Source organism: Thamnophis sirtalis, unplaced genomic scaffold (genome assembly GCF_051295495.1).
Source record: "Thamnophis sirtalis isolate CommonGarterSnake01/CBP01778 unplaced genomic scaffold, rThaSir2_p1.2 scaffold_11, whole genome shotgun sequence".
NCBI classification, from domain to species: Eukaryota; Metazoa; Chordata; class Lepidosauria; order Squamata; family Natricidae; genus Thamnophis; species Thamnophis sirtalis.
Window position 1 is genome coordinate 48,456,482 of NW_028261391.1, and position 27,805 is coordinate 48,484,286.

At 34.9% G+C, this 27,805-nt stretch overlaps 1 protein-coding gene across 1 annotated transcript; it reads right to left on the reverse strand.

Annotated features, from left to right (window-relative positions):
- Positions 1 to 1,093: 1,093 nt before the first annotated feature.
- On the reverse strand, positions 1,094 to 27,667 carry STN1 (STN1 subunit of CST complex). The gene is made up of 10 exons (XM_014065850.2): positions 27,504 to 27,667; positions 20,501 to 20,648; positions 19,218 to 19,313; positions 12,678 to 12,749; positions 11,922 to 12,092; positions 11,596 to 11,707; positions 10,479 to 10,647; positions 4,476 to 4,598; positions 3,212 to 3,284; positions 1,094 to 1,986 (listed from the first exon to the last, which is right to left on the reverse strand). The coding sequence occupies exons 2-10, from the start codon at positions 20,631 to 20,633 to the stop codon at positions 1,829 to 1,831; spliced, it is 1,107 nt and encodes a 368-aa protein (XP_013921325.2). The 5' UTR covers positions 20,634 to 20,648; positions 27,504 to 27,667; the 3' UTR covers positions 1,094 to 1,828.
- Positions 27,668 to 27,805: the final 138 nt, after the last annotated feature.

Here is a 27,805-nt window from a genome sequence, read left to right on the forward strand (position 1 = left end):
TTGTGTGACATATGGAGACACAAGCCAAGCAATTATTTTTTACAGTACTCTGTTGGGCAAAGCAGCAAGTCTGGTTAATTTATGGTCTAATACAGTGATGGCAAACCTTTTCAGCTTCCAATGCTCAAATTGGAATGTGTGCATGCATACAAACTTGGAAACCAGCTGGCCAGTGCATATGTGCGCGCCGGCCACCTGGTCTTCTGGTTTCCAGCGCACACACTTGCACCAGCCAGTTGATCTCTGCATGTGCCAAACCCCAGAAACCCAAAGACCAGTTGGCCAGTGCACATGCGCTCACTGGTCACCTGGTCTTTGGGATTGCTGGGTTTCGACACACACGAAGATCAGCATGTGTGCCAGAAACCAGGAGAAAAGCTGGCAATGGTGCGCATGCCCACAGGGAAGGCTCTGCGTGCCATCTCTGGCACACATGCCATAGCTTCATTATCACAGGTCTAGTATGTCACATGAACCTAGAAAACTTAATTCAGTTAGCTATGTTCATTTAACTATGGATGAGTAATGTGCAAACAACCAGCATTGAGAGAAAAAATGAAACAGTATTTGAATTCTGCTTATTTAGGTAAGAAATGGAAAAGAGGGTACTGATGCTTTGCTAATTATACTGTTACAAAGCAGGCCTTAATAGTGACTCAAACCCATGGTTTGTTTGAGTTTGTCCCGTTGAATTTCAACAACACTCTATATGTCTCTTCTCTCATTTCAACTCTCTTAACTCTTCTGTGAACTACAAGGTCTAATGGGATCCACAAGAAGGAAGAGGTCGCTTAGGTGCAACATGATGCAATATGTCAACCACCCTCTTATCCCAAGTGGCAACTGAAGCTTCAGATTGGCCGTGCAGCAGACCAGTAGGAATATCACAGTCCCTCTGAAATCCATCTGGATCCATCAATTGTTGGTATGAACCAATCTCATGGGTCAACTCTCTTGAGATAAAAGAGGATTTTCAACCAAAAGTTTAGCTAGCTGAACTCATTGTTGTAAAATAAAATAACACCTTGATTGACTCTAGCTCTTTTAGGAATCATTTTTCATTCTCCATATTGTGGTGGAAATCTGGTTCTAATCGGTCCCAAACTTATTTATTCAGTTTTGAAACTGTACAGCCAGCAGAGGCAATAACCATATGCCTAATGACAGTAATATCCTTAGGTTTGCCTCTTCAAATAAGTAAGAACTAATAAAGAAATCCAATCAACATTTTTAAAATCTTGTCTGAATGCCTCAGAATATGTCCAATTCTTTCTTGAATCTGGATTATTTCTATAGGGGTTCATATGAAGCTGTCACTTAGATTTGGCGGTAAGTTGTTGATTCTTACACCATTTTGATTCTGCTGGATGTTTTTCAACTTGTATGGAAAAAAGGATCCTAGATTTTAATCGGCATAGCTTCTTCATTTAACATTGAATTTCAGTAAGTTTTGAGGGAGCTAATATAACACAGAACTGAAACAAGGAATCTCTGATATACTTCACAGTGTCCAGAATACTACTCCTTGCTAAATGAGGAATTATATCCACAAATTGTGCTTCAAAGGCGAAGTTTGTTCTTTTTAATTGTATCCAACCACAAGGGGGCAGTTGCGGCATAATTTTATATGAGTGCTTAGTATCTTTTTCTCTTAGAGAAAGGAGAAATGCTTCAGACCCTGATATCTACTGGGAATATCACGAAACAAAATGATTTGTATTCTGCATCACCTTCTAAATTAGAAAAATAGCTGAGCAGGTACACAGTAAAATCTTTGATATTGTAGATCACTGGATGACGTTTGACTCCAGGCTTCCATTCCCTTAGATTAAAAGACTATATAGTATTCTTCCATGGTAGTGACAACTTCACTGTTAATCTCCAACCAATCAAGGAGACAACGGACAACAGCTTCAGTGATATAAGGATTATAACTTTGCTGAATACAACTGAGTATGTGACGAAGGTGGCACCCTTTTTCAACATCTGCAAATAGAAAGTAAACACAGGATTACAAACGGTGGACTGTTGTCCTTTCTTTCTTAAAGAATAGAATTCTTGGTGCAACTACAGAACCCATCATTCGGTTAGGAGGCTGGTATTTAAAGGTTTGGCAGTTTCATTCTTCCCTTTTAGTACTGATAGTAAGGATTATATGAATAATTTAACAACCTCATTCCCTGATTCTTGTATTTATTACTTTCCCACATGAATGTCTATGTTTTAAACAAAGAAGTGAATGATCAGGAATAATTGCATTCTACTTAGGATATTTTCTTTCTAACAAGAGGAAAAATTGATGGCGATAGGGAGAGGGAAGCCTGTTGTTTGGGAAAAAATATCCAGATAGTTGGTGCTCATTCATCACATAATTGGTACTATTTCTTAGCTTTTAGGTGGGGGTACATTGTAAGGCAGATGTGAAATATTTGCATCTTAGTATAAGGGCTTAGTATAAGGGCTTTTGTAACTTTTGTTCAGGGAAACAAAAAACCGGTAATCTGATATTCTTGTGGCTTAAGATATTTATCGGGAATTCCAGTAGATATCCTAAGGCACAAGGCAGACTAGTAACATTGCAAAAATGTGTGTGTTTCTTTAACAAATATAATAAATGTCACAAGGCAAGCATTTTATTGTGGCTGGTAGAGATATCTATGATTCACTGATGAGGAAAGACAATATGCAAGGTCATTCTTATCCTACCTTGTTTTGATTCTTCTCCTCTGTGCTAAAAGAAAATGCAATTCTCACATATTCCTAATTTTGATCTTTAGTATATTTCTTTTCTACCTTGATCTATTAAGGCATTAAACCTTTCTTAAATGAGCTCAAACTTTAACATTTCATATTGCCAAATACATAATAAAGAAAGTTTTTCAGTGTCGTGCTTTCCTATCGCCTTCAAAGATGCCTCACTTACACTCCTAGAAATGCACAATGGATCAATGTATTTAGATCAATACAGAATGCAAAGAATCAGCTGGGAAGAGTAAAAGAGACAGTAAAAAGAAATGAGTATGGGCAATTGATCTAAGACAAATATTTTAATACAGAAACCAAAGAAGTATCTAAAATTATAAAAAATATGTAAAAGAACTTCCAGCAGGAGTTTTCAAATAATTCCACTTTTTATATTGTGTGAATTATACAAATAAGAAATAATAAGAAATATACTTCTGCTTGCAGTTAAGATAGTGAGCCTACTTACATTTTGGTCTCTTACAATCAGTTCCGATAACTTCAAGAGTTACTTTGTGCAATTCTGTATCCTGTTCAGTAACCTAAAATATAAGGATAAATTGCTAAATAAAATTTTAGGTTTACAATTAGACACTGCAACATTCTCATCTCAAAAGAATATAATATGGGAAGAATATGTAATCCTCATGCAGTGATATTTCATCTTTCAGATTTCCCATTCAAAATCAATCCCTATTTAGACACTACAGCCAGCTTCATACATTGTGCTAAGCCATCATTTATGGAATAAATGATGATTTATCAGAAATTTTCAAACAACAAATTCTAATTTAAATCATCATATACAAACTACAATCATGGGAGTCTTATATTACCTATTTATTACTAAAATGATTGTGACTTTAACTCTTAATTGGGCAAAACTATGTATCATAGGGCTTCCCACCACAAAAAAATGCCTAACACTTAAAATTTGGGGAATTTGTGATTGCTTCACCACTACAGGATTGCTGCTTCAGCATCACTGCTGCACTGATTCAATCAACCAAAGTCAGATGATTCTCATTTTCAATGTTCACTGACAGCTTCCCAAATTCATGGGAGTGCCAGTACCTACACTAATACTGCACTCCCTTATTCCTTCCCCCAGCTGGTAATATCCACTTATTGGTCTTCTGGAAAGAGAAGGGAAGGGGACAGAAAGAAAAAAGGGGAGGGAGGGAAGGAGGGAGGGGAGGAAGAAAGGAGGAAAAGATTTCAATGCTCACTGCTAGCTTTCCACAAGGAAACTCAATGGGCAAGCTGACAGACAGTTGAAACTCATTCCTTCTCTCACTGATTTTTTTTTTGCCCATCCATATTCATTTTGTTTTTCTATTTAGGTAAGGAAATATTTCTGAAATGCTGAGTCAAGTACACACATTATCTAGTGCTATGCTAAAATACGGCCGATATAAACTCAGCATCTAACAATACTATTCAACTCCAAGATTTCTACTTATTGTTACTATATGCACTCAGCTCCAATTTCTTCTTGCAAGAGAAAATTATTCTTTCCTTCTACATTTTTAATGAATGTACCCAATCTGCATCTCCCAGTTATATGTGAAATTAAATCTGCTTGTATCTAATCATTCTATTTATTTCAAAACAGTATTTTCAAACTCTGCTATTCATTTTCCAGTAGCATTAGCTTGCCATTAACATATTCCATATAACTGAAAGTAAATATAGTAAGATGCAAGAAAAACTATATGACCTTCAATACTTACATAATATATATTTTGAGAAGTCTTTGATTTTTGAAAAAGAACACCATCTTTCTGCAATAACTTTATTGCTTCCATGAATGACTTTCTAATCAATCTGGAGCAAGGACCAGCTTTGGAATCTGTCTGATGGGAAAAGAGTAAAAAGTAGATAACGTAATTGCATAAGAAGGTACAGAGGCAAGTAATATGCTTGTTTAGGCTGTTTATTTAGAGAAATAAAAGAGTGAAAAGATCTTACCTTTAAATAACAGCAAAGTCTTTATTCTTATGATTAAATAGACTGCAGCTAGCAGTATTTAGAAAAGTTTGCTGCCTAAGCAATTTACCTAAAGAGATGCTGATGAATTATTAATAGAAACAGTAAGTGACTGAACTAAAAGGTTTACCAGAGCAAAGAAAAGAGCTTCTTAATTATTCCTTTGGGATAACTGAAAATAATATAACTGAAGTCAAGCTGTAATTAAAATCATATAAACTGGCATAAGGCTCAGCTTGGAGAGCTCCTTTAACAGAGTTGTAAATCATGAAATACTTTGGAGTCATAGAAAAAGTATACAAGACATGAATAGCAGCTTAGGAAAAACAACAGAGAAGCATCTTAGGAAAGCTGAGTTTTGTGGTTTTCTTAACTTTATGTTCCTCTCTTAAAGAAGTAATGCAATATGGATGAGCCAAGCCACACTCCTTTGTTTTTATTATTTTTATTCTCTGAAAGACACAGAACAGCATGGTAATGATATGGCAGTGCAGTGGCAGGGTTAAAATGTTCTGTTCTGATTTGGTTTTACTAAAAATAGAAGCTCAGAACAGCATGCATATTCCTCTTTTGTTCATCACAATCATTTCATAAGCTAATTTAGGACTAGCTCAAGGTCAGTTTCCTTATCTTCATGGCTGATGAGGACTTTAAAATGTTATCTTCAAATTGTAAATCCAATACTCATCCACAGAAACTGCTGTGTTGTTCCACTACATTGTAAGCTCTGCCAGCTTGGGTGTGTGAAATATTGCAATACATGGAAAAAATGATGTAGCTTATGACTCTGAGATGTTCCTGACATCAGTCTGACCTCCTACAGATACTCCTTATAACTCTTGCCTGCTGTACAGTATTATCCTGATCTAAGTTTTAGCGACTGAAAGAGTGGCTGAAAGAATAGGAAAGAAGTATCCGGAAGTAATTAGATAGAGAACATATAGAAGATAGATTAGAAAGCTCAAAAAGGAAAAGATAAATTCTGCTGAACTCTGCATGTATAATCAAAAGTAAAAATCTATATACTCTTTCCTAAATTGTATTTGATTAGTTATTATAAGGAATAAAATATTTCTATAATTCTTCTATACTTTCTTAGCTCAAGAGCAATCTGTAATCTTAGCTGTGTTTTATTACAAGAACATACAGATAATATATAAACTGTACTACACTCTACTGAACTTCATGTTACCCTGCGAAGTTGTATCATTTTGATATTGTTACAATCAATAAATTTTGCTCTTTCAAAACCTTTGTGAGCCAAGATTCAGGCCAGAATGGTGTTCGTTCTTATTAAAAGTGTTCATGAGGCCATGAAACACCAAAGCATACATGACCCAGCATAAGTAGTTATAGTCTTTTTATATACCGTATTTTTCAAAGTATAAGATGCTCCGATGTATAAGACATACCTAGCTTTTGGGGAGGAAAACAAGGGAGGGAAATCTGCCTCTGCCTCCCAGCAATTTGCCTCCTTGCACCAAACAGCACAGAAGATATACACTGTTTGTGGTACATTTCAGACTATACTTGTACAGATGCTATTAAAATTGATGTGGCTTTCTGGAAGTATACATTATTCGCCGCTATTTAAAAGAAGATGCTGGGCCTCTTAAGATCAAGCATTTATTTTAAAAAGCTTCTTCATTTTGTTAAGTTGTCTAGAACAATAATAAAATAGTCTTTAAAAAGTCTAATAATTTTAACATTCTATAGGCATTTATAGCTATTGACTTATGGTACCTCCTTACAGCCAACAGCCTGTTTCAGTTTAGCCTGATTAGAAGAAAAAAAATCTGCCTCCCAGCAATTTGCCTCACTGCAGCAAACAGCAAGTTTCACTTTCAATTTCAACACTGGCCTCCCATAATCAGCTGTTTCAGGCTGCAGGGATTGCCATAGCCTATTGCTGCCTCCACAAGCCCCATTTTCTCCGTTTGCTGCAAAGAGGTAAATTGCTGAGAGACAGAGGCCAAAGGATGGATGCCGGTGGGTGGGCGGGGCTACATTCGGTGTATAAGACACAACCAAATTTTCACCGTCTTTTAGGGGGGCAAAAGGTGTGTCTTATACCCGCCCCAAATTATGGTACTTTTCATTATGATGCACATATTAGTACATATTATATATGTACTAATTAAATACATAAGATTTGCTAAGCTCAGTAAGTAATTTATTAATCCAGTGATATCTATAGACATGCATGGCATAATAAATGTATTTCTCTTTAAAGTAGTACAAAATGTTGGTCAATAAACATATAGATAGTCCTTGACTTACAATCATTTGTTCAGCAGCCATCTGAAGTTCTGACAGCATTTGAACAAATAATGCTTAAGATTGATTCTCCAAGTTTCAGCTGTCACACCCTGACATAGCATCCCCATGATAACATAATTTTGATTTGGGTACTTGGCAACTGATTCGCACTTATAACTAGTTGCAATGACTCATGAGCACATGATTGCTATTTGCAACCTTCCTTAACAACTTCTCCACTGTTCCTGGGCTAAGTCGCCTGAACCTGCACAGTCTTTCTGTACTTTTGCTGCATCAACCACTCCAGCATCCTCCTTGGCCTGTGCTGTACCTCTTCTGCACTTTTCCCAACGTGTACCACAACTTTGTGCACTCCCTCACACCCTCCCAGACCCTCACCATTTCTGCCCACACTCCCATGGATCCTTATGCTTCCTCTCCCACCCAACCATAGCTACTTGCCTGCCTTCTGGCTTGAGACTTAGAACTTTCTGTTGGCTTCCTCACTGGCTTTGGTTCTGACTTTGGTTAAGCTGCCTTACCTAACAAGCATAAAATTCTGTTAATAACAGAAACTGGGACTGCAGAGATTGCAGTTTATGACTGCATCACTTAATGACAGAAATTCCAGTGGCAACTGCTGTTATAAATTAATTATTATTTGCACACTACATTTTTGATAACCTGTACTATTAACACTGAAATATCTGAAGACTGACTATATTGTGGAATATGCACAATTTCTATTTCTTGTCCAAACACAAGAGTGCTCAGAGGTAGATCTGAAGTGAGAGGTATGCTTTGCTAACCTTTGAAATTCATCTGGGGAATAAAGAAAATCATCCAGTCAATTTCCTATCATTAATCAAATTCTTTAAATATGTTAAATAAATATTAGTATCCTGCAGCCTTCCTAAACAATTTGAGATAATTTAGCCGTTCTCATAGTAAGGAAGTTTTCCTTAATCTATTTTAAAATTTGCTTTCTTGTAATTTAATCAACTTCCTCATCTATAGTTCTAATGTACATTTGTTCTATTAAATATTTAAAGATTGCTATCAGACCAATTTTTTCAATTCAGTCAACTTTCCATGGGGATAAAGTGACATAGTTCACTTCCCCCTTCCTTTATTAGTGTCTTCCCAATGCTTAAAAAGTCACAATATTCCAACTATATAATGACAGGAGACAGATTGAAAATTGACCTTCAGATGAAAACTGCTCCTTCTTTCTGTTCCTTCTCATGTCATAGTTAGTAGATTGAGATTATATTATATGATTATGCAAGAGCTCTTACTATTTCCCATCTGATAGAGTACAAGAAATAAATACATTACAAGAAAAAGATTAATTCAGCTGTAATATGGAGTGTTTCTGTATGTTGTGTTTAAAATTTGAAAAGATAAATTAGTCAAGATATTGGAGCCTTAAAAAAAGAACAGAGAAAAATAGAATTGTTGATTCTGCAGATGGAAGATTAAAGGTGAGGAAGACATTCTGTCTCCACAGGAACTGAGCTTGCAGTTCCAAATGAAGATGGAAGCAGAAAGCTCAAGAAATTCAATATCTATCATGAAAGGTCAACAGACCAAACTGTGATGCTTTTAGAAGGTAAATCTATAATTTGAGTTTTAAATACCAGTACTATATAGATGGGAAACTCAAAGCCAACAAACAGTATGCCTTAAAAGAAAATTCAAGACAACGAAAGACTATGGATTTAGAAAGTGAAGGGGAGTGAAACAAGAAAAACCAAGAATTAGATGTTCATAATAAACATTCCATATGAAAATGGCAACCATTTGGGCTGCATTCAAAAAAGGGTTGGACCTGTTCAAAAAAATCATGGGAATCAATGGCTATAAGCCTTGATGGCAGTGTGACTGTCTCTGAAAAGCATCTGCTAGGAGGCATGTGGGTTTCCTTGTGCAGTTGGTTGGCTGCTGTTAAAACAGACCAGATGTACCAGATGAACTAGCATTGCTTATATTATGTTCTTATGTAACAGGAATGTTCCTAAACCAGGAAAATACTGTCTTCTATAGGGAACTTGATTCTGATAGGTGTGCTTGGACAAAAATAATATCATTTTTTTTTTAAAAACTGAAAAGGATATTATTCACAATTTTAACAATGAACAGCTGAGACTGAGAAATGGGGGTTGGTAGAATTGTGAAATATATATGCATATGTGTGTGGTCTCAATTGAGTGGTCATTTTTGAGGGTTGACATTAAAAAATATAGTTTAAAGAAAATAAAAACTTAAACATTTTTATTCTCTTGAAATAAAATTATAAGATATAAATTAAACACACTGATATCTTGCTATAAGGCCACAAAAAAGATTTTAAATATTTGTTCAATCCAAATTTTCAAATGATACAAATATGCATAACATCACATACATTAACTTATGCAAATCTGTACCATGGTTATGTGGCTCATGATCTTATTTCTGCATACTATGAACTTTTTATAAGCTTTTTATAAACTTTTATAAACTTTTTATAAATTCCTATTTAACCAGAAGTGAAATATAAAACAGAAACATTATGCTATTGAAAATCAGTGTAACTTTCAAACAAGAATTTACTTTATTAACAATTCTGATTTCAATTAGAGGTTAGTGGCTTGGAGCCTCCCAAATCCCTTACCCCCATGTCCTTCCCAAACAAGTTAAAATGCCCAAGAAGAATAAATATAATGCGATGCAGATGTCAGAATGCTCTGACAGAACATTACACTGAATGTCCCATCTTTGTAAGAAATTGGGGCTTAATTAACCTGCCCTTAAGTTCAGGAATATTTGGTCCTGTTATTCAAATAACTTAAAAGCATTACTTGTAAAAAACATAAAATTCTCAAATACTCCCTAATAATATAATAAAATTAACAGTGAGTTAAAGCTAAATGTTGAAATTCAACATATAATGTTGCATTGTAGTTTGGTTTATATATAATAATTTAAAAAGCATGCATAATATAAGTTATTTCAATACAGCTCCTGATTATTAAAATCTCATTAAAGCAAGTGCCTAGATTAAAACACTGTGTTTAAGGATGAGCCACAGCTAAGAATGGAGCCTACTGTAACAGAATTTAAATACACAGTGATTCAGGCTTAATACATATTGCTCCAAGTTCATTTCACAATTGTACTTAAATAATAGTTATTCAATGATACTATTCCAGCTTACATACAAATTTCATTTAAGAACAGTTTTTGGAAATGGAGCTCATTCTTAAACCGGTTACATCTTATAGTAATTTTTTTAAAAATAGTTTTTAATTGTCATAACTCAGGCTTAAAACTAGGACTATACAAATTATTAGGCTGGCACACCATTAATAGATGTGAACTTTATTTTTTTTAAATGGAACATTTGTCTAGCCCTAACACTTAGTTCATTTTTAATTAGTTAATTAACTAACTTTCATAAGTTCGTCTCACAAGAGAAAAAGTCTTTCAAAGTTAATTTTACTCACTTGCTCAGCACTGGTACCAAGTTCATCCTGTTTGACCAATGATACCAAATCTTCAACAGTTTCTAATTCCTGCGTATAGAAGCTCTGAATTTTGTTCCTCAATAGAAAATCCCTTATTTTTTTACTCAGATTCATAACACAACCCAGTTTATCTGATGCACCAAGATTACTATTAATAGAGAATAAATAAAATTTTTAAAAAGTTTGAACAATAACCAAAATAAAAAAGTGTCTAAAACTAATAATGAAACTATAGAAACCTTTCCAGAACTGTAGCTATAATATTCTTTACAGGTAAAAATGCATGCATTGATTTAAAAACATAATACATAATATATTTGTCAAATTACATATATAACCAATCCTTATTTAATGATTACCTCAGCTTTTTACAAATGTAATGGCAGAAATAAATGGTAGTAAAAAATAATTTTCTCACCAATATCCATGCTAAGGACCAAATTTCTGTGCCTGACATTGCACACAGGAGTTAGAAAAACACTGTTGTTGCTGCACAAGACAACTTTATCTAAATGGAAATTGCAGCATCTAGTAATTTTTACATCTGCCAATCATGCAGTTTGCTTTGTTGCTTACTGCCATTTCATTGGAATGGATTAAAATGGCTAAATGGGGTCTGCATATAATTTGGAACTGGATGGCGTGATTATTACCAATCATATTACGATGTTGGCACACATGATAAGAGAGTATACTAACCTCATATCTGCTTAAAATGTGGGTGACACTTTCAATTACTATCAACTACTGTATTATTTTGACCTCTTTTTCTGGCTTCTCTAGCATGATTTGGATGATTGGAAATTATGGGAGTTACACAATATATTTTGAAAGAATTAGACTTGATTGGGATGTGTCATGGAATATATGAAATGCAAGATTGGGCTTGAAAATGAGAATATAAATGGCATGAGGAAAGATCTCCATTTATTTTGCTCAATGTGGTAGCCATCTTGAAAGCCCAGTGATAGTCAAGGGTTTAATACTTTTTTTAAAAATTTGCCCAAGTTTTCATTACATATTTAACTGGTATTCACATTTTCACAAATTAACAACTAAAAACTCAGTTATCAATATATATATAGTTTTCACTGACCACTGTGTTTCTTCTGGAAACTGGAATCTCTTATCATAAATATCCCTATATAAATGGGGAAGTTCTAGCATTCTGGAAATTTGATTTTCATACATAGGGTCATCAACTTTATCTGAAAAGATATGAGAAATGTAAATAAGTTGAAATTGTTGATAGTAAAGATTATTTACTTTTCATGTATAAAATAAAATAATTCAAAATTTATCAATATAAGAGGCACTACATACCAGAAAAAATCTTTTCTGAAAAAATGATCAGATTACAATTTGCAACTTTAAAATAAAGATAAAAATGTATACTGCTATAAGATAATTAGCAGTACTCACAATATATAGAAGCCTTGATTTCCCGTTGTTGCCTGTAAATTCGAATGCAACCACGGACTCTGATTAGATCACCAATTTCCAGAATTGTTTTTTTTCGAATTGCTATTTGGAGATTTCTTATCAAGTCACTTAGATTCAGACCACTTAAGGTACTTGGCTGAGATTTCAAATCTGCAGAGAAATATATACATTTCATAAGGTGCTATGTTATTAATAACAATGTTCACTGAATACAATAAAATGAAAAACATTTTCTCAAGTACTACAATTATGCAGGACATGCTTCCACAGAGATGTATTTTTTTCTCACTTAAAAACTGACATTCTGCTGTTTAGGAAAACTCCTTAAGCAGCAGCATGATGAAAAACAAAAACAAAAAACAGGGATAGATAAATTTCTTAATTTTCTTTTCTTTTTTCTTTCTGTGACATTTATTTTTAAGATTTATTACTCAGCACATGTGCTACCCCAAACATTATCAACATGGAGTAGCATACATTCCTGACATCCAAATACCAGATTAAAACAACACAATTATTACAATAAAAACAATAGCATAAAATACAGTAATACCTATACTATATTTAAACCTCAAATATTCCATATCTCAAGGGCTACTACAACAATCAAATTTTCATGAGTAAGCAAGATATGAAAAGGTACAGGTAACTGTAAAAATAATATCTGAAAACAACCTTGGCGGCAGCATATACTAAATATCCTTAAAGAGGAAAACAAAGCGGAAGAAATATTACCTGACATTTTTTTCTTTTCTGCTAATGCATTTTTCCAGCAGGTGCAGCTTATTACGCCAGTGCCGTCATCCACTGGAAAATAATAGTGATCATTTAGGTCATTTTGATAGAAGTTTTTCCCCTTGATCCCACAAAGACGGAAGCCTTACATTTTAGCCAATGATATTGGTGTTTAATACTCTACCAGCTTCCTTTCATCTAATTCTGTTAGTTCTAAAGGTTACTATTTCCTATTATGAGTTTATGAGTTTATTATTTATAATAATAGGAATTAATATAGAAAGTATCTTTCTAGTCATAATAAATAATGATTCTGTCTTCTTGCAGTCCTAAACTGATTGATAGGAGCATTTATAAAATGATGCAGTAGAGAAGAATATCAAAGCAGATTAACAAGAATTTGAGGTAAGATGAGCATATCTGTTTGTGGATCAATATATATCATTAATGCTAGTCTCCTCATAAGCTGAATATATATTTAAGAGCAGCTGAGAAAAGTGTTAATCTTGCTCTTAAACCTTTCTAGTAGTTCAGCAGTCCTTGTTTTGAAAGACTGCTTCTATTATGCATGGCTTTCTATTTTTGGTCATTTCTGAAACATTTCTGAAAATTCTGCAACCACCATCCTTCTCTTCTCTAAACCAGGGGTAGTCAACCTTTTTATACCTACCGCCCACTTTTGTATCTCTGTTAGTAGTAAAATTTTCTAACCGCCCACCGGTTCCACAGTAATGGTGATTTATAAAGTAGGGAAGTAACTTTACTTTATAAAATTTATAAAGCAGAGTTACAGCAAACCCCTACCGCCCACCATGAAAGCTGGAACACCCACTAGTGGGCGGTAGGGACCAGGTTGACTACCATGGCTCTAAACAATAGAGGTGCATTATTATGTTAGGCCTGTAAGTACCATGTTTTCCTGAAAACAAGACAGGGTCTTATTTTACTTTGATCCCCGAAATAAGCACTTGGGTCTTATTTTTGAAGAGGTCTTATTATTTTGAGGTGCAGTGATCACGATCACCTCATGGCTGCTGCTGTGTTGCAATATTTTTAGGGAGGGCTTATTTTCAGCGGAAGGCTTATTTTCGAGAAAACAGGGTATCATTGTGATTCTTGAGAATGGTTAAAATCTAGGCAATGATTTAGCTCCTCTTCATTTTCCTATGCATTTTACTAGTTGGCAGTAATTGTGAGAGTTTCATGAATCATTTGGCTTGGCAGCTGCTGTAATACTTGCTATTCAGCTCACCAGCTGCACAACCTCATTTTTAAGATGAAAGGGAAGTTGCAACTTATTTTGGGCAACTCAGCCTGACTGTAGCTATGAGAACAGGGAGGGGCATATTAGTACACAGTATGAGAAATGAACTAAAAATAGTCTGACCATGTGGAGAAATAAAGAATTAGATAAATATTCCCAAGAAAATACTTATTTTTGCTAAATTCTATTTTGGGTAGCAATAAGAAGCTGGTTACAAAAAGAATCATGGAAGGTTGACAATGAGATTAAAAGGGTAATCAGAAAGAGAAAAGTATGCATAATAGAGTCACATTTCCTCTCTTTCACACTCAGAGCTTCTGAACTACTAGAAACATTCAAGGCAAGAATAATACTTGCATTCCTTGCAATATGTTTGGATATGCGTGAATTCTTGGCATCAAGCAAGAGCTATAGTTTTGCATTTAATTTAGGTATACAATACATATCTTCTTATACATTCCCAGAAGGCAGTACTAGAAAAAAATTATTCCATTCCTACCCTATACTCCAAAGCTAAAAAACAGCACTTGCTTTAAGCCAAAAATTGGGATATATCAAAACTGAATGTGAGGAGTGCCTGGGGAAAATGTTTGCCTTTGATTCATAAGATCAAAGTTTCTGCCTTTTAGCAACTATCTGAAATCAATGGCTTTGGTCACCAAAACAATTAGGTTGAAATATTATTAGTATATAAGTAGGCAGGTCAATCTTTTATTTTTGTCTTCCATCTCTTAGAGCAGGGGTGTCAAACTTGCGACCCGTGGGCCAGATGCATCATGTGCTGGCCCTGTCCCCGCCCAGTTTAGCAAAGGGGGGAAAGTCCCAATACATCACATGACAATGCCATGACGACTCGAGTTTGCACCCCTGTCAAATCTAAAAAGAAGTCAGAGAAAAGTTTGAAGGCGATGTGAATTAACAAACTGAAGGTTACTTCGGATGTCAATTATCACACTCTAATTTATTCAGATACGAAAAGTATGTCAATGATTGTAAAAAATTGTTATCTGAATACTTTGTTCTTAACATGAATAAGGATACATCTATGGAATATGTATGGGATGCAAGCAAAGCGTATATGAGAGGAGTATTGATAAACATAAACAAAATACATAGACATAAACAAGGGCAAAAACGTAAAGAATTGGAAGAGGAAATTAAAGGGAAAGAGCTGGAATTAACACTGAACCCAGGTGATATAAAGACTAAGGAAGCAATTTCCATATTAAAATCTCAATTTGATATGCTGATTTCTGACCAGGTAGCCACCAGTTTATTATATGCTAAACATAATACTTTCTGCAATGCAAATAAACCTGGCAGGTGGTTGGCTTATCAGATTAGGAAAAAAAGGAAAACTCGAAATGTATCCAAATTGTGTTACAGAGGGAAGGAGATGTTTCAACAGGAAGAGATCCAAAAGGCATTTCGAGAATTTTTCACAGAGTTGTACAAAGGGGATAAAATTAGGGATTTAGACATAAATAAATACTTAGATAAAGAGAAAATCCCCCTAGTTAGCGAAGAATACAGGCATAGGTTGAACCAACCAATAACCTCTGGGGAAATCCTGCAGGTAATCAAACAATTAAAGCTAGGGAAAGCACCAGGTACAGATGGCTTAACAGCTGTTTATTATAAAAACTTACAGTTAGAAATGGTAGAACCTCTTAGAGAATTATTTAATAAAATTCAATCGGAAGGTAAAGTGCCCCCTTCATGGAAGACAGCGTTCATATCGTTGATACCCAAAGAAGATCAAGATCTTACTCAGCCGAAAAATTATAGACCTATTTCATTACTTAATTTAGATTATAAAATTTTTACTAAAATATTAGCAAATAGGTTAATGGTGGTTATCCAACAACTGATACACACCGACCAAACAGGTTTTATACAGGGCAGACAGATGAAGAGCAATGTTAGGTTAATTATTAATGCTTTAGAATACTTGGGAAAGAACAATCAAATCCCTGCCGCATTCATATTTTTGGATGCTGAGAAAGCCTTTGATCGAGTCAATTGGCAATTCTTGTTGAAGATATTGCAAAAAATGCAGATAGGAGATGGCTTTTTACGGTCAATTGGTGCAATATATCAGCAGCAAGAAGCCCAAATCATAGTCAATGGAAGTTTAACAGATTCCTTTCAAATAGAAAAAGGTACAAAACAGGGCTGTCCTTTGTCCCCACTATTGTTTATTATAACTTTGGAAGTATTGTTGAATAAGATACGGGGCTTGGATGGTCTAAAAGGGATCAAGATCAGACAGCAAGAATACAGAGTCCGCGCTTTTGCGGATGACTTGGTTATAATTTTGAAACAACCGCAGGAATCCAGTAAGGTCTTAATGAATACGATTAATCAATATGGTCAAGTCTCTGGATTTAAAATTAACTTAGGAAAAACCAAAATATTAGCTATAAATATGAATACCAAACAGAAGGAAGAACTGGGAGCGATGTTAGGATGTGAGGTAGTTAAAAAAGTTAAATATCTTGGAGTTAATATTTTAACTTCAAATGGGAAATTATATAAGCATAATTATGAACCACTTTGGCATAGTATACAGACGGAGATGAAAAGGTGGGAGAAACTGCATTTATCTTTGCTCGGAAGGATAGCGGCAGTGAAAATGAATATTTTACCAAAATTTTTATTTCTTTTTCAAATGTTACCAATACTCAAAAGAGATGTGAATCTTTTAGAATGGCAGAAGGGTATCAACAAATTTGTATGGGCAGGAAAGAAGCCGAGGGTAAAGATGAAAATAATGCAAGATGTACGTGAAAGAGGAGGATTGAAATTACCTAACTTAAAATTATATTATGATGCAGTGGCCTTATCTGCAATTAGTGATTGGATCCATTTAACCAATGACAGAATATTGAATATTGAGGGACATGATTTGGTATATGGTTGGCATGCTTACTTGTTATTTAACAAAAAATTGGATAAGAATTTTAAAAATCATATTTTAAGAAATGCTTTATTGCGGGTCTGGAAAAAATATCAACATAAACTAAATGACAAATTGCCCATGTGGGCAATTCCTAGACATGCAATTGAAAATATGAATATAGAACAAAAACACGATAGAACCACATATAGACAACTCCTTATTATTGAAAGAGGGGTGTTGCAATTAAAATCTTTAGAGGTACTTAAAAAAGAGAAGGTAGTTCAAACGTGGTTTCAGTATGGCCAATTACAGGCTAGGTGGAAAATAGATCAAAAAACTGGCTTTGTAAAAGCTGAGGATAATTTGTTTAAACAAATAAGAGATCAAAGCTTAATGCACATAAAGAGGATATATAATGTATTAATACAGATGGATTCAGAAACGGAATTGATTAAAGATTGTATGATAAAATGGGCTCAGAATATTGAGGAACCAATAATGCTGGACACATGGGAAAGAATATGGGTAAGAAATGTAAAATTTACACAAGCACAAAATCTGAGAGAAAATTTTTACAAGATGTTTTATAGATGGCATTTAGATCCCAAAAAGCTTGCTTCTATGTATCCGAATGTTCAGCCTAAATGCTGGAGATGTGGTTCTCTTGATGCTACATATTTTCATATATGGTGGACATGTCGTAATGTTAAGGCATTTTGGATAAAAATATGGTGGATCTTGCAAAATATCTTCAAAAGAAGGATAAAATTCACCCCTCAGCTGTTTTTACTAGGTATATGTACTGACTTTACAGCAGCAGAGATTAATTTGGTTCTGTACTTAATAACGGCAGCAAGACTCTTGGTGGCGCAATACTGGAAGAAGAAAGACTTGCCTACAATTCAAGAATGGACTTTGAAAGTTATAAACTTAGCCGAAATGGCAAAAATTTCAGCATATCTCAAAGAACATTCAAACAAGAGATATAAACGAGACTGGAAAAAATGGATTGATTATACACAAAGTAAATATGGGACTAAGAAACTCCAGATAGCTTATGCTTAACATCAGTAATAACTTAAACTGTTTAAAATTTGGGTAACAGTAAGAAGCTGAGCTCAATGTAGAGACATTTTAGACTGTGATTGTTAAAAAGTTATACCGTGTATGGGCTCTGGGAAGTCGGGGGGAGGGAAGGGAGGTGGGGTTCTAGGGGGAGGGGGGAAATATAATATGTGTTAAATTCTAAAGTACATGATTGCACTTGTATACTGTGGCTTTTTAATGTTAGTGTTAAAATAGAACAAGCTGAATATATTGGAAGGCACCGAAGGGAGGAGTTGAGTGAAAGAAGAAGGAGGGTGGAGAGGGTGAGAGAGAGGAGGAGGAGAAGGAAGGGAGGGAATGGATGAAGAGAGGGAGTGATAGAGGGGGAGGGGAAGTAGGTAGTAGAGGGGTATGTAAGAAGGAAGAATGAAAGTTGGAGGGGGTTGAAAGAGGGTGTATGGTGGGCCAAGGTGGTATATTGGGTTTGTATTGTAGGGGGCATTTTCTATATAAGTGAAGGCTGTGTTTATTACTCAATGTTACATGCCCCGGTTATGCACAGTAAACATGTGATTGTATAGAATGAAATGGAAATAAAAAATATTATGTGGAAGAAAACAAAAAAACAAACTGAAGGTTACTTCGGATGTCAATTATCACACTCTGTTTGATATGTGCCATTGAACATAAAGGGACTTGTTTCTGAGTATACGTGCATACACTTTCAGTGTTAATGCAAGCAGTATTTTGACTGATATAAAATGGTATAAGAAGATAAACTTAATGGAAATATGCAGGATCTGTTGCTTAGGAGAAGAGCTTGAAGCATTTTTTAAAGTTATAAACAAGAAGCAACTTAGACACATACCTCCCTAAATCATTGAACTATAAAGAGAAGAAGGGGATACAGAACTATCAGATTATATTAACCAATCTTAATATTGGTTACTATAGTTAAAATTAAACTTTCCTATAGAGGTGATTTCCAGTCTGGTCTACCTTGAGGGACTGAGACATCTACATTTCTCTAGATAGATAGATAGATAGATAGATAGATAGATAGATAGATAGATAGATAGATAGATAGATAGATAGATAGATAGATAGATAGATAGATAGATAGATAGATAGATAGATAGATAGATAGATAGATACATACATACATACATACATACATACATACATACATACATATTTCTTTAGAAATATACATATACATTTTTCTAGAAATATTGATTCTACAGAATTCTAGAGTAATATTCAGAATATTAATCCTACTAAAAATGAAACTAAAACTAAAAAACAAAAATCTTGAATTATCTATTACCTCCACAAATATAAAAGGAATCTTTTTCTTTTATTAGAACCACCATTCCAAAAATATCCACTTGTCTTATTGGATGTCTGTTGTAAAAGAATATACCTTAGGGGAAAAAAAAGAGTAAAGTCCTAGATTTAGTCCTTTAAAAACATAGTGTCATAATCCCAAATACTACTAACATTTTTTTTCTTAATCAACTGTTAATTTTAATAACAATTTCATATATCCTGATCAAGAAATCCAAAGGTTATGACCATTGATATAAAACAATTGATTAAAGTACAGTATTACAATATTTTGATACATTAGTTTCAAATTCAAATTTGAATATGACATACATGGAATATTTAATTCAAATGTTTTAAATTTTATTTTGTAATTAAAGACAATGAAATTTGATTAAAGTTCAATAAAAAAAGAAACCAACCACAGATTCACAATTTATGGGATATAGACAACTTGCCACCATAATCAGTACCCACCCCAATTTATTTGTGTACCATAATTTGTACACATAAAATTATCTCTTAAATTTTCCTCAGCAATAGCTATTTTCCACATGAAATATTATTTTTCAGTAGCAGCTCACAATATAAATTACTGATAGCTGCAGGGAAAGTTAAAAACAGTCAAGTTGGTGGCTGAGGCAATGTAATTGAAGCCCCATTCCTCTGTATGGGCATGCAGTTCATGCATGACATTCTCATTCCCCTTTCCATATGCCACTGATAGAGACTGATCTGGAACTCACTTAAATGGCAGTTGTTTCATATTCTACAAACTTTCCTCCCTACAAATTAAAAACAAAGATTTATTCTGATCTGGATGATAAACTTGCCACCCCAACTGATGACTATAAAATGTCACATATAGTACTACAATTGAAAACATTCTATTTTCATAGTATGATTCATTATTTCATTTGTGTAGAGGTGGAAGATCCTGAAGCTTGCATGAAAAGTATCCAATGATTATTTTTAGGCTGTTGTGTAAGAAATACAAATGATGGAAAATAGGAAATCAGATAAGCATATTACTGGCAGAAAGACTGAGCCATTACTAATACATTTTTTAAAAATTCAAGTTTTTCCCAATGTTTAAGATATTTAAGATCATGTACAATAAGACAAAAAACTGTTATACAGTAGTTTTTTCTTGGTTGTGTAGGAATTCTACAATCCATAGCATAGTCTATATTATAGATTGTTTAGTTTACTTTATTGTCATTGCACCTTTATTTAGTTATAAAACTTTATAATTATAAAGTTCATAGCAATTTCACTACTTACCTGGAACCTGTTTAGACTCTTTCATTTCTAATATGTCTTTAATGTATAGTCTTGCAAAGGATGAAAAGATTGGATTCAAACCCCACAAAAGTGATGGTACCTCATCTTCTGATTCCATAGCTGCAGCACACATTCTGAAATAATTTCGCTGCAAGAACAGATTAACCAATCATCTATCTTACAAAAATATTATATCCAATTATGTAAAAATTTACTGTTATGATAGGGAATCTGGAAAATAAAAAACATATATTTTAAATTTGTAGTAGTCAAATGCAAAAATTCTACATAGGCCCTCAATCATCATTAGACCAGTTCAACCAAACTTATAAATTTTGGCATGCATTCATAAAATAGGATACCTTTTTGGAATTACATATGTTATAGGGAAACAAAGTTAAATCCATCAAGTCCTAAAATTCTATTGTTTAGAATATATGTAAAAAGACAGCTATTTGAGAATTTAGGCAGCTTCCATTTTGGTTTCTCTTGTTTAATGTTATTTGAATAGAGAGAGAGCACAGCTATTTTTACTTGTTCCATTAATTAATATTCTGACTTTAATGTCTCTAGCTCCGTGATGGCGAACCTATGGCACGCATGCCGGAAGTGGCACACAGAGCCATCTCTTCAGGCATGCAAGCCATTGCCCATTGCTCTTCTGAGTTCCGGTATGCCGGCCAGCTGATCTTCACATTCACAGGAGTGCCATAAACTGGAAGAGCAGCTGCCCGGTGCGCATAGGCGCGCCGGGAAGATGATCTTCTGTTTTCCAGCATACACATGCCCACCGGCCAGCTGGTATTTACACTTGCATGCATGCCAGAAACCAGAAGACCAGGTGGCCAGTGCACATGCCAGAAACTGGAAGATCATTTTCCCAGCGTGCATATGTGCACTGGACGGCTGCTCTTCTGGTTTCCAGCATGCACGCACACTCCCATTTCGGCACTTGGTGCCGAAAAGGTTCACCAGCATTGCTCTAGCTTTTTTGGGAGGTTTGTACATTATAAAAGTTTTCAAATATTGTATCATATTTAAAATATCTACTAAAATTAGTGCTTTTCCTGTATATCTACTAATATTAGTGCTTGTCATTTGCAAGAATGTTTAAACACACAACTTGGAATTCAAGTTTTAAAATAGAGTATAATTAGCTCCATAGTGGCTAGTTCACCTCTGAGAAAATTGATGGAAAGGCTTATTAAGGAAGTATAAGCACATACACAATTAAGATCCAGAAGTCTTAGCATGATTTCTAATAGGGAATTGCTACTTCACTTAATAATCAAGAAAAAAACCACTCAACTCCATTTTGCAGAATTAAGAGTACTTTTACTGATTATAAGTAAATAGAAGCTAGGCAAAGCTGGATCTGAGCAAAAGCACGCGCAAGCATTAGATATCAATACATGATTCATTCCCCTCCCCTTGGTACCCCAGTCCATAGTCCAATTGTATATCTCCACAGCTGTCAGGTGGGAGACATCTTCAAAAATCATCATCAGGTTGGTATGCCGGACAGTTGGCCTTGGCGGGAAACTCCCCTCCTTCCACATGCGCAAACGAACGGTGTGAACAACTCTCAATTAACAGTCCTCCTGTACAGATTATTTCCCTCACCCAAATACCATGCCCTCCCTCCCTGTTTCAATGGCAGCCGAAAAGCAAGCAGCAAAACAGAGGCTGACAACTACCTTGGACAGTGTCAAGCATACATACATAAAAAAGATAGGCAAGTAGGGCCAGAAAGAGCTATCAAACAACAGCTAAAATTAGCTTTATATAATGCAGAACTGACTTTAAACAAAAGAAGCTGTTTTTTCCAATGCTTTTAGCTGAAATATTTCACTTAGCCTAATCCCAGTTTTAGTAGAAATAGAAATGTAGTAGAAGTAGTAGCAGAAATGTCTTCTGCACTCACACCTCACTACTAACGTTTGATATGAGTGGCTTCCATGTGTTACAGCAGTTCCAAATTGGTGCTTAGAAGTAGAAAATATTTGCAGGCCTTCATTAAAATGTTTTATTTAAGCATTATCAAAACAAGACATCCATATGAGGCTTCACACAAGTTTACTTATCTACTCCCCTATACTTAATACAGCATCTACAGAGAAAACATGAATATGCAAGTTCATACTTTTGTATTGATGAATGGAAAGTTTAATATCCACAATAATAAGGATCATGAAATTGATGGTGTAAATGAAAAGATAGAATGTAATATAGAATTTAGATAAGAACTGCAGGCAGGTTATTGCATACTTTGCCAAGGTGACCTGTCCTTCATGCTAGATCAAGATACACTTCCAGTGACATTAATAGAGCAATTAGGAATATAACACCAGTCATTAAAGAATGACTACTGTAGTTTCTCTGCAATTTTTTCTCTTAATTAGCTGAACCTCGGCATGTTCTGTATTTGCTACACAATCTTCCTTTGACCCATTTGAAGTGAAACAATAGTTCAGGCTTGTTTTATTTTTCAGCAACAGGGAGACAAAAATCACTGTCAGATTTAAGAAATTAGAGATAGTATGTAAAGCAAAGTGGCATAGGAGAGCCTACAAGCTACCCTCTGATCCTACCAGAGAATACATTGGTGTATTATTTTGAATCTGGAAGCAAAGAGTGCTTTGGTTCTATATGAGAGCCATACGGTCCAATTTGCATATTTCCCCAATACTGTACATCTGTCTTTTCTCCCTCCTGAGGAAACACACATATACAGAAAACAGGTGCTCACTCCACACAATTCAAAGCACTGACCAACCATACTGGCTCATTTTAAGACACATTGACATGTGCATATAATACTAGCTACTGCACTGAAGTACAATAATGAATATATAATATTAATATAATAATGTTGATTCTGACTTTAATAAGCTGTCTCACATATTTTTAAAATCTCTCACATTTTTCACTTTTTTAACTAATACTTTTCATGTATAAAATTTTCTGTCCTTCCAAAGACAAGCCTAACTCTTGCAGAGGTAGCATTCAATCTCACAAAGTTTGACAATATAGAAATATAGCATGTAAACCAAAAATATAACCTTAACTTCATGGTACAATATAAAATATATTCTATGTTTTCAATTATAGCAACACAATTGAGCCTAATTGTTACACACCTCAATCTTAATATGATTGCATTACTAAGAGCACAATCCCAAATATCCTTAATAGGAGCTTAGAAGGCTTAACTCTTGAGAAATCATGTGAAGACTTAATTTACAGCACAATTAAAAAGCTCAGAAATACTGTATGTTTTGTATTTGCTGAGTCTAGTTCAGATAGCATGCATACACAAATATATATTAATAAAAAGTATCTATTTAAGACCACAGTTTATCTAGCCAACTAATCTTTAAGAAAAAAATTAATGTAAATATCAGAGAACATGTCTAACTATATTTTTAAAACTACAGTATTTGAAATTCTTTATTCTCTTCATCATCAAAACCTTAGGAAGATTTGTGTTCTGATTAATCTATGCAAAAAGAGCTTATCACATGAAGTACAACTACAATTAAGAGCTCAGTTGACATTTTATCACCAGGAGAAGAATTTAATTGCTTTATATGATAAGTTAAGGTGCTTACTTTCTATGAAGTAAAAGAATAATTTCACTGGCTTTAAAAGTATTTTTGCTTATAGTGGTCAATCTTTACAAAATGATAAACAATGCATTATTTCTACTAAAGAATATTAAAATTAAATGCTACTGTGCAAGAAATATTAACATTGTATACACTTATTAGGCAAGCCTTTGGAGATTTGAGTTCAACTGTATTTAGGGGAGTATCTATAGGACTGATGCATTACTGGAATATAAAGCACCATTGTGGGGGGGGGGACAGAAAAAATGTATGCTTTAACTTGAATATACTTTAACTTAAATAAACTATCTTCCATAATCAAGGTGTTTGGCTCTTACTAATTGCCAAATAGGATCAGTTCACTCCTTTTTAAGAAGGAGATCTTCAGTTGGTTCTCTGCACAGTTGTATAATCCACTGGTTTTTTTTAGTTTCCATATTAATATAGGGATCTAATTTCTACAGCAGCTGAATTAATTTGTCACAGAATCCAGAGACATGAACTCAAATCAGGCTACTTGTACCATATGATCTGCTTTAAATACCTATCTGGATTAACTTAATTTATAAAAACAAGAACAAAAAAACACATTACCAAATTACAGAGCAAATGAGATATTAATTGATCAGATACAATTGTTAATACCACTTTATAATGCCTTGGTAACGCCACACTTGGAATACTGCATTCAGTTTTGGTCGCTATGATATAAAAAGATGTGGAGACTCTAGAAAGAGTGCAGAGAAGAACCACAAAGATGATTAGGGAACTCGAGGCTAAAACATGAAGAACCATTGCAGGAACTGGGTATGTCTGGTTTAAAGAAAAGAAGGACTAGGAGAGGCATGATAGCAGTGTTCCAATATGTCAGGGGTTGCCACAAAGAAGTGGGAGTCAAGCTATTCTCCAAAGCACCTGAGGATAGAACAAGAAGCAATGGAAACTAATCAAGGGGAGAAGCAACTTAGAACTGAGGAGAAATTTCCTGACAGTTAAACAATTAATCAGTGGAACAAATTGCCTCCAGAAGTTGTGAATGCTCCAATACTGAAAGTTTTTAAGATGTTGGATAACCATTTGTCTGAAATGGTATAGCGCTTCCTGTCTAGGCAGGGGGTTGGACTAGAAGAGCTCCAAGGTCCCTTCCAACTCTGTTATTCTAAGTAAATTGAATGAAAAAAGGAACTGCACAATGAAGCAGCAGAACCATTCCAATTTCACATGTTTGATTTTATCTAAAAGTGATATATAACATTTAGAACAAAACTGTATCATGTTTCTATTCAAGAGGTTACTTTTTCTACTGCCTTCACATGAGAAATTGCCCATCTATATGCCAGTAGACAAAGATTTTTGTTTTCCTCATTTGTGTCCCAGCAATCTATTCTTATGAAGTTTCTTTTACATCTCATATTGCTCAGTTGGGTGGATTCCTTAAGTTGTTCAGAGAAAATTGCAGCTCTATGGTATTTAGATTTTTGAAATTAAAACTGGTAATGCCGTATCACTATTATAATACTGGCAATTTTCATTAAGAAAAATTTTCCATCAAGAAGAAAGAATGATTCCCTAGTCAGAAAGAGCAGAGAGTTGAAAAATGGAGGCTTTTATGTACAGGAATTTAACAAGCTTAAGACATGTTAAAGCCAAATATAAAATATTTAAAGCAGGGGTAGTCAACCTTTTTATACTTACCGCCCCCTTTTGTATCTCTATTAGTAGTAAAATGTTCTAACCGCCCACCGGTTCCACAGTAATTGTGATTTATAAAGTAGGGAAGTAACTTTACTTTATAAAATTTATAAAGCAGAGCTACAGCAAACCCCTACCGCCCACCATGAAAGCTGGAACGCCCACTAGTGGGCTGTAGGGACCAGGTAGTGACTACCACTGATTTGAAGTATGCTTATGAAATCAGAATAAGTTATAAAATGAAGTCTACTTTAAAAGATGAACAAATTTTCACTTACAAGTTTGAAACTTGTAAACAATTATGTTTTTCAAGCTCAGGAAATGAGAAACTAGCACTTGCAAGGTAAGCAGGATTTAATAAGAGAACTAAACTCAGGAAAACTGGGAATGTGGTAGTCAAAATATAGGCTTTAAAAAACTTCTTAAAGCAGGACAAAAATCTCCAGTTCTCAAATAAAAACCAAAGAATTTCAATTAAATGTTATAATTATAACATTTAATAAACATTAGTGAAAAGTGGGGAGCTATACACTATGTTCAACGAAAAACAGAAATAGCAATGGAACTACTCTGAATTTCCAAAACAAATGATAAGAGTAACCTAACATTTTTGCTTTAAGACCAAGAATGGAAGCAGCAACCCTAATTATTTTCCTAGAATAAGTAGCTTTGGACATTCTCTCAACATAAGCCTTTACATAACAAAAGTATTGTTATAATGTTTCATTGCCTATTGAAACTAGTGTATTTATATTTATTCCAGTAAAGCTCTTTTGAGGTCAGCAGACACTTGCTTTTGAATCAACATCCAGGCACAAAGCTTTTTGTTATTTAAAAGGTATACAGTGTAATTGTCTATGGAGATTCTCAGTCATCCAGGTCATGATTGTCCCCAAAGGTGCTTTTTCAAGAGGCAAACTGGACTTTCTGGTTTTTCTTGGGAGACATTTGGATGAGAAGTGAAACCTCTTCCAAGAAAAACCAGAAAGTCCAGTTTGTCTCTTGAAAAAGCACCTTTGGGATATAGTCTAATGTTAATTTTTCCACACACGACTGCAGCTTCATCAATCGGAGATAAAAGATTTTACAAGTATAATCTTTATTGTCATTGTACTTAAATACAACGAAATTGGTTTTGATTCATGACTACGATAATTCGGATATGATATACATGACCACGCCTTTTCATGTAAACATTGTCCAAGTTTTAAAATGTATTTCCTCTTGAACCGATTTTAATGTACGTTAAGGTGGCTCCAAACCGGCTGAGGACTGAAGGTTAAACTGCAGAGTTCCCCTCAAAGTTGTCACGACTAACCGCACTCATCCAAGCATTCTCAGTTTACAAAGAAAGTGATCCATCGGAAGAGTAAATGAAGTCTCAGATTCCCAGCCCAGCACACCAGTCGGGTGTGACTTTAAAGCAAGGGTCTCCAACCTTGGCAACTTTTAAAACTTGGGGACTTCAATCCCCAGAGTTCCTCAGGTTTGCCAAGGTTGGAGACCCTTGCGTTGTGTTCCTGCTTTCTAGTCCTGAGCGGTTACAGAGGAAGCGACTAAATAAACCGACCCCCCCCCCGGGCTTTCGGTAGTCACGAAACCATACTAGGGCCTCCTCGCGCTTCCACTCAAGTCATCCCCTCCCCCTCTCCCTGCGCCGCCAGCTCTCCTCTGACCTCAATTCTAAACCCGGCCAGCCTTACCCTCCAGAGACCGGCGGCGCTCTCATTGGCTTGTTGACGGAGGCGGAACGGTGTCCGACAGGAGGAGCTAGCGCAGAGAAACCGGAAGAGATTTCATCCTTTGGTTTGTTTTTTTCTGTCCTGCCTTTTGTTTGTTGTAATATCCGGTGGTTAGGGAGGGAATTACGGCGAAAGGATACAAGCTTGGGGAAAGACGCACTCGAGGCAACTTGGCTGCCAGAGCGTAACCCGAAAGAGAGAGGGGGGGAGAGAGGAGGAGGCGCTGTCTCCGTCGCGTGGGGGTGTGGGCGAAAGCGCTGGGA

Bases quoted from the DNA above. Each gene is read 5' to 3' on its own strand.
- STN1 (XM_014065850.2), bottom strand. From the start codon at position 20,633: ATGTGTGCTGCAGCTATGGAATCAGAAGATGAGGTACCATCACTTTTG. The intron at 12,750-19,217 runs GTAATAGATAAT...ATTATTTTCCAG, and splicing joins TTCCTTTTATATTTGTGGAG to TGGATGACGGCACTGGCGTA. The intron at 10,648-11,595 runs GTCAGTGAAAAC...CTCTATTAATAG, and splicing joins TTTCCAGAAGAAACACAGTG to TAATCTTGGTGCATCAGATA.